The 11041-nt window shown below is 40.5% G+C and overlaps 1 protein-coding gene across 3 annotated transcripts in view; it reads right to left on the bottom strand.

The window, feature by feature from the left end:
• Positions 1-11041, bottom strand: part of SEPTIN8 (septin 8) — a 160358-nt gene that overhangs the window by 82029 nt on the left and 67288 nt on the right. For all 3 annotated transcript variants that reach the window (XM_089673049.1, XM_089673050.1, XM_089673048.1), the window contains exon 2: positions 2936-3050. In XM_089673049.1, coding sequence (XP_089529175.1) covers positions 2936-3050 — 115 coding nt within the window. The remainder of the gene's footprint in view (positions 1-2935; positions 3051-11041) is intronic.

Below are 11041 nucleotides of genomic sequence, written 5' to 3'. Positions count from 1 at the left end.
ATTTACGGGGTGGTTGTAATGCAACCCCATTAACCTGGAGGTATACTTCCAGCTGTGGCCACAGCATGTGTATACCCGCTGCTGCAACTAAAGTGGGAGCATTTGGGGGTGGCAAAAGCAGCTTAACTGCACGGTTTTATCACCCTCCAACCTGTGCAGGGTAGAGCCCACTACATAGAAACATTTTTCAGCAGTCCAGAGTGGGGTGTTGAAGGCAATTTCAAGGCACGACCCAATTTACTGTTTAAATAAAAAGAAAAAATAAGTAGTCCACAGGACACACCTAAACAATAAAAGTCAGCCCAGATTTGCAGTAATACCTTCCTCTCCTCAAGCATGTCCTAGCATTATTATTTATATTTATTTTTGCCCCACAGCAACTTTTATTCTCCAGCTGCTATTTTCTAAGGTGCATCTCATTTGTAAAACTGGAAATGTTATGATGGTATCAAAATACACTTTAATGAATCACACAGTAGAGTAAATGTATACCCCCACCTAAAAATATCCCACGGATTAAAAATGTTGTTCTCCTCCCACTCGGCCAGCCATACACCTGAACATCAGCATACATTAAAGAGTTAAGGGAATTAAGGACAAGGGCAAAAAACACTGGCAAAACAGTGAAGCTCAAAGCATGTCAGCATGAATGAACAAAAAAAAAAATCAGCAATGTGCAAACAGTCCGAATCTGTATGCAACACGAATAAGCATGACACTATCGGAAATACTCCACAGACAGATGGAAATCAGTTATATGGTGACTGAGCATGAAAGGAGGAGCAAACGCACTATATTTGTATTTCACATGTATAGCTCCAAATGGCAACTGAAGATGGAATCTGAGCTAATTAGAGCTCCCTACCCAATACCAAAGCCATGGAAAATTGACTGCAAAGATATCAGCACTACAACATTAGCCAGACTATGAACATGCAAATGCTAGTTCCACAGTAAATGCTAATCCTGAGCAGAAAATACCAGGCTTTGACATACAAATGTAGCAGCAACAAAGCAAGAAGCTTACATACAGGTATCCATAAACATGAGAGCTCTGCATACAGGAACAGACTGATATAGTAAAGCACTATTTCCAGGTGCTATGGTAATTCCGTAGCACCAAATGCACTATTGGATAGGAATTAAAAACACAATCAAGTAGACTCCAGGAACACAGGGATAACAACCAACCAGGTCATGACTGTGCAGAGCACCATATTCCTACTCCAGCAACTCCATCAAGCCTCAGTAGCATTCCCATCCAGAGCTGTGTAGTGCAGACATACTGTAACTATCTAAAGGAATTCCAGCTTTGCGTCCCAATCCTGTCATATGTGGAGAGTCTGCTAAAATGCTGGTGTCAAGCGCAGGCAGTCTTTAAAGCGGAGTTCCACTCACTCTGTCAAAAATAAAAGTCAGCAGCTACAAAAACTGTAGCTGCTGACTTTTAAAAAAACAGCCACTTACCTGTCCCTCGGTCCCGCGGTGCATCCCCCGCAGCCTGTTTCACCGGCCATCCTGTATTCCAGGAGGCCGGCATCTTCAGTGTGGGCACCTGGCTGTGACAGCTTGCGGCTTCACAGCCAGGTGTCCACTGCGCATGCGCATGAATGGGAGCGGGTACCTGTCAAATTTGGGTACCCACTCCCCCTGCCCCCCAAAGGTGCCAATCCTTAATGGGGAGCAGTCCTTAAAGCGGAACTTCCCCTTTAGGGTGGAGCTTCGCTTTAAACACCATAAGTGAATATCATATGGACCATGCATAAATAGTGAAAAATATTAAAAACTCTGTGGCAATATATGAAAAGCAATATTGATACGGATAATTATTATTCAGTCCCAGTAAGTGAGAATAAAGTTCTAAAATTCTTGATTGTGAACTCCTTGTACAATAGTGCTCCACTGTGCTCAGACTGGTGCCCCACATGGACTGACACTCACCGTCATCCCGTGACCACCCATCTCTAGGATGGTCATTTGTGCTTTTGGGACTATCCAAGTATGCAGTGTTGCTAATAGTAACAGGTTGTTCCTCCAAAAGTGCTGCGTCAATACCAACTCTCTCCTCTGAAGGTATCTATGTACAGGAAATAGATGATGCCTCTGTATAATGGCTGAGCAATAATGGCACTCTTCTCCTTGGTGGAGGTGGGAGGATGAGAGGGCTTCCCTTGTGGCTCTAGCCCTGAATGTGGGAACAGGTGTATGAGGCTCAGGGTAGCACAGGTGTTGGGACCTGGATGGTAGGTGATGATCAATAAAGATGGTCCGTAGGGTTGGTGGTTAATGCAGATGAGAGAACAGCTCACAAGCAGCAGTGGTAGACAGCCCGTGCATTGGTTGTGTGGGAATCCCAGACAGGGCCTGGAAGGTAGATCTTAGGATCATACACGGATGAGCAAAGGTAAAAGCAGAAGAGTCTGGAAACAAGCTGGAACAAGCACAGGAGATCAAGCAAGAGTGAGGTCAAGCAGCAAGCCAGGATCACGATCAGGAGAGGGTCACGGTCACCTCCGCTTAGACTTTATCAAGGTGTGCATCTTATTTCTGGCTACTGTTTGTAGGTACACAACTGAGCTCCGCCTGTATTGAGTTGTGCTTGGCATGTTTAAGAAATTTCCAGCGGTTTGTGATCTCCACTCTTTATGCAAGTGCATTACAAAAGAGTAATAATCATTATTGGCTACTGGAAGTGGAGAAAATGAATCAAACGTATGTAGCAGATGATTTCCTTCGCACTCTTCTACAGATGCAGACAGGCCAACTGTAAACAAAATACCGTTTACAACAGTGTGGACCTGTAATGACAGTTCTCAAATAGAAAGAACAATTGCAGTCCAAAAGTAGTGTTACCGTACAAATATGTAAACCGTAAAACTGACTAGATAACCTTTATTCACAGCTTGATAAATATATAAGTCCACATTCAGCTTACCCACGCAGAGGATGTTGAAGCAGAAGCCTTGGGTGACAGATTTACTAACAAGCTGATCCGGAAGACTGTCGAAACCCACATGGCCTCCCAGTGCGAGGCTACGTTTTTCATCATTCTGCCAGGAAAAGAGAAAGGAAAGACAATTAGGATTTGCGCTAGTTCTCATAGGGTTAAACAGACCATGTTACTGAGATATGCAAGCGGGCACTGAAGGATGTGTCCTAAGTCGTCAGCACCCATTTTGTTTTGATACGCTACATTCCAGACATACTGCTAATCAGGGACCAAGGATCAGCAGGAAAAAAAAATATCAGATTTTGACTCTGAACCAAAACTGCAAAGATGAGAAACCACAATGTTATTGATACTATCTAGAACTCCTACAACTCAAAAAATGTATATAGGAATGTACAATTAAGGCTACCTTCACACTGCTCCACTGCAAAAATGAAGTAAAAACACATATGAGCTTTTGGTGCGTTTCCAATATATAGCATCTGTGAAAAAAGGACATGCGACTCAAAAAACACAACCACAAGTGCAGTTTAGATAGGTTTTCTATTCATTGCAATAGGAAGAGGTTTTGTTTTGGATTTTTTCAAACCACTCCAGAACTGCAGCATGCAGGAAAAAAATGCAACGGATCTTCAAGTGACCATTGTAAAGAGTTCTAGGATTTAATGGTCATGTGTTTTTCTTCCACTTTTTTTTTTCTGATCAGTGTGAAAGCAGCCTTAGACTAAAGCCTAGTACACATGAGCCGAACATTGGGCGGCATCAGCCGGTTCAATAGAAACTGGGTGACATTTGACCTGTGTGTACGGCAGCTGGCTTCTGTCGAAGGAGCATGAGCGAAAAAGGTCTGCCAATCAGCTCCCGATCAGTAATCTCAGCCAATGGCTGAGAGCGCTGCCCGGAGTGTTCTGGTGGGGGAGGGGGCCCCCTGGCAGAACACAATAGCACAGCAGGGGAGATCGCTGTACTAAGATTGGATAGCTAGTTAATTAAAAAAAAAAAAAACCCTGAGTTTCCCCATTCACACATTTGAGGTAGATGGGGAAATCCTCCCTGCTGTGTCATTTTATTCTGACAGTGGGACTCAAGCGCCAATTGGTTGAACACGCTGATCAAGGAAAAACGTACCATCAAGCCTGTTCGTGAAAAGTTAAATGATACGTTGACTTCTCATGAACAGGAACAGCCATACATGGATTAAAATTCGGTCGGACAGATTAAGGCACTCTGTCCATGATTGCATGCATGCCTCCTTTACAAACAAACAATGTAGAGTTAATAGCCCTGCATTGTACTTGATGTCACAGTGGGACTGCCCACTGCACCACTGGGAGAAGAGAATGCCAAAGTTTGCCAGAGTAAGGGTAAGATAAGTAATACAGTCTTTTCATTTACGCCTAGAGTTAACAAGCTTTTACCCTTTTTTTCTCCCCAGCCCAGAGTTGTTTTAATGCCTATGTGTAGTCAAAATAAACACAAAATATCAGCACAAGGGACATGACTTATTATTAATGCACCTTGTGCTGCTGGTTTCCTTGAACCTTTCCCCCAAACAACCCCCACCCTCTCCACCAAAATCATCTAGGGTAACAGAACTGAGAAGTTGTCACTAGCACTCAACAAGAGTGCTAGGATATGCCCACCCTTTACACCCAGCTGGTACTTTAGCTTCTATGAATTAAATGTGATTTATGAATGGAGGACAGGCAGAATACAAGGGTCAAATTCCAAAAGAGTTTTCCTTTGAAAACCTTTAAGAATTTTTTTCGAATTTCGCACTATTAGTGGCCACAGCAACAGCCGATTTTCAAGCGACCATCAAATTTGAGCGATCAGGCATGTTGGAAAGGTTTTGAAAAACGAACAAATTTCTAATCAATGATGGGAGAATTGTGCGAGAAATATAATTGAACAACAAATGAGCACGAGCTGTGACCTTGAAAGAAAATAAAATTCTTTTCTGTAGCAACGTGATGTGAAATTAAAGGCTTGGTTGGTTGAACTTCAAAATCAATAGCGGCACCATCGGATTACAAAATGCACAAAATTTCCGATTTTCTAAAAAAAATGTGTTTGGAAATCGACCCATGTATGGCCTGTATTATGTACACAAATCATTCACTCAACAATGTCTTTGTTCAGGTGGGAACGATTCCTGAGGGGATCAACAGGCAGCACTTTACCATACAGGGCTGGCTTTTGCCATCTTCAACATTTTAACAACTTCCCGGCCGCCTTATACCACAAATACTACTACAGGACCGCACAAAAATTACATATATACACGTGATTTTGCATTTCCGGGTAGGGGGTGCGTGCGGCGCCACTGGTGGCTATGGCTGTCGATCACCCAGTGCCGGCCGGAGATTCCCCGTCGGCACCCGGTGATCACCAAGGAACACTGACAGAGGAGAGGTCTGTATGTAAACCATACAGATCTCTCCCGTCAGCTCCAGCATGCTGCTTTGTATTGCTCTGCATAGCAGAGCAATACAAAGCAGCATGCTTACACAGTAAATCACACATAGCACACTTAGAAAAACAGCTTACAGCACACAGTTAACCCTTTGATTGCCTCAGATGTTAACACCTTCCTGCCCAGTGTCAGCAGTGTCAAAGCTTTTTTTTTTTTTTTAGAACTGGTATTAGTGTCACTGGAGATGTCAGTAGCAGTTAGTGTCAGCGCCAGAATGCCCGATGCAGTCCTGCTATAAGTCATTGATTGCTGCCATTACTAGTATAAAAAAAAAATCCATTATATATACTGCCATTTGTAAAAGCTATAACTTCCACATAAACCAATTAATTTATACACATTGGGATTTTTTTTTTTTAGCAAAGACATGTAGCAGAATACATTTTGGCTTAAACTTAGGATGAAATTTGATTTTTAATTTTTTTTTACTGGATATGTTTTATAGCAAAAAGTCAAAAATATTGTTTGTTTTTTTTTCAAAATTGTCAGTCTTTTTTTGTTTATAGAGCAAAAACTTTTAAAACCACAGAGGCGATCAAATACCACCGAAAGAAAGGTCATGAATTTAATTTGGGTGCAGTGCTGCATGACCGCACAATTGTCAGTTAAAATAATGCAGCACCGTATCGCAAGAAAATGGCCTAGTCAGGAAGGGGGGGTAAATCCTCTGGAAGGCAAGTGGTTAAAGGTTAGCCCCCAACATAAAAAAGTAACACTTTTCCAGATTTATATATATAAAAGGTCAAACAACCACCTATAAAGGCCGCCAAATCTAAAAAAGTATGTGCAAGCAGCCTCTGGGGTGCTAGAAGTACTGGTGGCAATACCAATCAGACCATATTACTGGGATGAGAATAGGGGACATGGTATGTCCTAAGGAGGCAGCACACATTTTGTTTTAGCATGGTACATTCCAAGCATACTGCTAATGAAGAAAAAGGGATCAGATTCTGAGTATGTGGCCCACATACAGCCAAGTCATAAGAAAACATTACTTTTACTCTACATGCATACACACACTATGCTACTTTTGTTCCTAATAACCAAGTTTCTTTCCGAACACAAACATACACAGCATGGGTTAAAAAGTCGCCCAGCAAATTTTTCTCTTCCAAACAATATTCATTAATTTCCATCAAGCACTGTAACACAAACTGTACTGCAGTTTCATATTCCTATTCTTTGATCTGAAAATAGCACAATATGCCATGATTTATCCATAAAGTGTGCACACAGCTGAAAAGCCAAACACAGCAGGCCCAGAACGTGTGTGAATAGACTGGCCCGGCATCCCTCCAAGCAGCTCCAAAATACAGTATGTGCGAGATCCCTATTCCGGATCAAAGAAACATGAAGATTTTGCCACTTTGAGAGGATGTATTCATAGCAAAACTTCTCAAATTCTAAAAGTAAATGCATTGTGTGTTAGAAAGAATTTAATGTTTAACCTCTTGTCGACCCACTACAGTACATATACTGCGGCTGGGCGGCAGCTACAGGCACCACAATGTACTGGTTCAACGCTGCCTGTTTCCAGGTTAGGGGCGCGCGCCTACTTTCCCTGTGATTTTACACAACGGGAGTTCATCAGCAGAACCTGGACAATGATCCACAGCCTGGACCTGCTGATCAGCTGTGTCCAATCACAGCCTGGAGCCCTGTGTTGATAAACAACACATGGCTCTATACAGAAGTAACAATCACTTTGTTTCTTTTCCCTGCAATGCAGGGAAAATAAACAAATCAATGTTTAGTGAAAAGCAGCACACAGTACACACATTAAGGCCGGCCATACATGGATCGATTTTCAAATGATTTTTACTTTGAAAATTGGACCTAAGAATAATCGGCTGATTTTTGCTCTGTTTAGTGGGGCAATGGCATCGGCCAATTTTCATGGTTCCTCCCCATTTCGTTTCTTGGGCATGCTGGAAAATTCGTGAAAAACAACAGATTTTAAAAGTCATTGGTGGCCACATCAGATTACAGAACGAACGATGTTTTCGACTGAAAAATCGTTCGGCATTCGACCCATGTATGGCCTGCTTAACACTTGTTGGTCACACAACTGATTGCCCTGAGATGTTAACCCCTTCCCAGCCAGTTTCATTAGTACAGCAACAATGTATAATATTAGCACTCATCACTGTATTAGTGTCACTGGAGATGTCAGTGGCAGTCAGTCAGTTCCCCCCACCACAAGCATCAATGCCAGATTGCATGTCACACTATCACAGTCCCACTATAAGTCACTGATCATCACCATTACTAGTATAAAAAAGAAAAAACAAATACAAATTCCAGTATACATACCACTGTTTGTGGGAGGTATAACTTTCACGCAAACCAGTTAATATATACTTATTGGGATTTTTGTAACCAAAATTATGTAGCAGAAAGTATTGTGACCTAAATGTATGAAGAAATTAGATTTTTTAAATTTGTTCACTGAATGTTTCATAGCAGAAAGTAAAAAAATGTTTTTTTCATCATTTATGGTCTTTCATTTATGGAATATAAAAAATAGTGGCGATCAAACGCCACCAAAGCTTGATTTGTGTGAAAAAAAATTATATAAATTTAATTATTTACTTTGGGTACAGTGTTGCATGACCGAACAATTACCAGTTAAAGTAGTGCAGTGCCGAACAGCAAAAAATGGCCTGGTCATTAAAAGGGGTGTAAAATCTTTCATAGCTAAAGTGGTTAAAGCAGCACAATTTTTTTTTCTTTTTTAAACAACTTTAGCGCCTGTTTCAGCATAACCTTTAGTGCTTATTATGCCAAAGTAATACATATGTCTTTTTTCTGGACAAACAAGGCTTTTGGGCAAAAACTATTTTCTATGTAATCTAAAGCCAAAAACATATATTTCTGTGATTTGTTCTGTTTAATGTGACAATTAAATTGGACAAAATGGGCAAATTGACTTGTTAAAAAAAGGAAATGGGGGGGGGGGTGAGATAATTACAGCTAATTAAAGTTAACGAAGGCTTAATTATATCATTTATAGAAACAGTTTTTGCAACTTGCAACACAGAGTCGTACGACAAGTGAAGACACGATAATTTCATAGGTGGCTATTCCAATCAATGTGAATCAAGTCGCAGTGCCTTAAAACATTCCCTGCACTACTTTGATGCAACATCATTGCGACTTGAGTACTTTATTTACACAGTAGCTGCTGTCTGCACTTCTGCAAAATAGAAGGCCCTCCTAATTTTGCCTCACAAAGCTTATGGGCCAGGTAAAGAAGCACTGGATATATGAGGTTCACCCACAGTACTTAAACTGTTACTAAACCCAGGACCCTGCATTTACTATGTCTGGTCTCCCACAGCACACAGAAAATGGAATTAGTTTAGTAAATATAAACTGCTAAATACATTCTCATCAGCAGTTAGAGCAGTCTTGTGACTTCTATCAGTGTCCAGCAAAGCACATGTTAAAGCTTGTAGGAGGAGTTTTCATTCTGCTCTAGGAAGATGCAGGACCCCTAACCTCTGGACAGTGCTGATCACATACACTCTCCCAAGGAAAAAAAAAAAAAACCCTCTCTACCAAACTACACACCAAACTGAGCACATACAGAGCGACTCCACACAATTTATCTTATCAGGATTTAAGAGGACACTGGAAGAAGGGGAGGATCAGAGAAGTCAGGATCAAACAGCGTTTTTACACAATGCAGAGGACTAACCCCTTAAGTTCCACAGCGAGTATAACAAGCATGCTATAATGCATACAGAGACTGATTTTACCGTTGTGGGTTTAGTAATACATTAAAGGGTTTTTGGGGTCCCTCATACTCCCAAAGTCCTCAATTGGTTAAAGAACTTTGGGAACTTTTTTTTCTCCCATGCAGTAGGGCTGTGCCTCCACTGCATGAGTTAACTGCTCGATTTTGTCTTGAAGATTTGAAGACCAAAGACATGCTTACCTAATGTTCCGTTCCCGCGAGTACAAGACCAGTCCCCACTGCTCCTGCTCCCATGCACACTAGCGGTCTTGTGAATGGACTGTTCCTGACGTCATCACGTCCATAGTCCAGCTCTGGACGTGAGGACTGTTGGAGCAGTCCACCACTAAATGTGGGGGAGAGGCGTTTTCCTGCACGAACAAAAGGATCAGGTAAGTATAGCCTGTGTTCCCCTAAAAATAAACGAGCCGTTAACACATGCAATACAGACATAGCCCCACTGCATGGTAGAACAAAAAAAAAAACAAGTGGTGCACCAACATGAAAATTCTGGACCGAAACCAAAAATTCAGGATGCACTTTGGCAAAACCGAAACTGAGTTTTTTAAATACACACACACATATATATATGATTGAGATATATATATCTCTCAATCATAGATTGTAGACTAACTTTCACGCAGACTAAGAAATATAAACTGATCTGGGTTATTTCTACCAAAAAATGTGGCAGACTAAAGAAAAATACATTTTTTGTTTTTTTTTTCAAACTGTACGGTATTTTTCTGTTTATATAATAAAAAAATATAAAAACCCATTGGTGATTAAATACCACCAAAAGAAAGCTCTATTTATGTGAAGAAAAAAAAAAAAAAAAAAAAAAGACAGAGCAATTGCTGAAAGTAGCACACTGCTGAATAGCAAAAAAACGGTCTGGTCATGAAGGGGGTAAAACCTTCCAGAGATCAAGTGGTTAATAATTTACTTGTAATCAAATAGCTTGTTCACTATGCAAAGTTAAGCAGCCCATACATTTGTAGTTTTTTTTTTCGTTCAACCTGCAGGGAAAATTAAAAAAAAGTATCAATTCCCCCATTCATCTGTCCCTCCTCTACACTGAAGCTGGGACCTGATTTTATATATATATATTATATATAGAATTGTATTATATGTGACTTTTAAATAATGTCATGAATTTGAATGAATACGAATTTGAAAGAAAAAAACACAATCCACACAAAATAACTTACTGAAAGGAACACAAAAATTGGACAGAAAATATGAAAAATATAAACAGAGGCGTTTTGCATTGAAGCCAATTATTATTTGCACCCCCCCCCCTCCCCCCCGATCAGCAAAACGCTGATGACCCTATTTTCAGCCAATAATTCTTGGTGGCCGATATATCGGTGCATCACTAAAAGATATTAAAAAAAAATTCACAAAGCTATTCTTTAAAGTGGAAATCTTCAACAGGGATAGAAAAAAAAAAAAAAAAACTTTATAGAGGCTCTAAACCTTTGCCATTCTACTAATAGTAGGCTTATTGCTGCGTGTCCTCTCTTATGTGGAAAATACTGAAGTTTCACATCATTGAAAGGCCAAGCTAGTCAGACCCTATGAGAAATACGTGTATCTATTATCATTATTCTTTTTGTTTTAATTCCTAGCAAAGCCATAAATCTCCTTCAGTGTGATTCACAGTTTCCAGTATTTCCAGTTGTTTTATTATAGATCATGGGAATTTTGCATGGCATGATTTCCTGCCTTCTCCTCAAAATCTAATCCCTATTATCTACTTGTATTCAGTGTATGTATTATTTATTTCAGGTACTTATAGAGCGCCATCAATTTTTACGCAGCGCTTTACATATATGTTGTACATTCACATCAGTCCCTAACCCTCAAGGGGTGT

This window comes from Staurois parvus, unplaced genomic scaffold (assembly GCF_062004578.1).
Source record: "Staurois parvus isolate SC_StPar_1 unplaced genomic scaffold, SC_StPar_1.0 ptg000133l, whole genome shotgun sequence".
Classification (NCBI taxonomy): domain Eukaryota; kingdom Metazoa; phylum Chordata; class Amphibia; order Anura; family Ranidae; genus Staurois; species Staurois parvus.
Note: the sequence above shows the minus strand (reverse complement) of the source record. Positions and strands in the feature narration are given on the sequence as shown.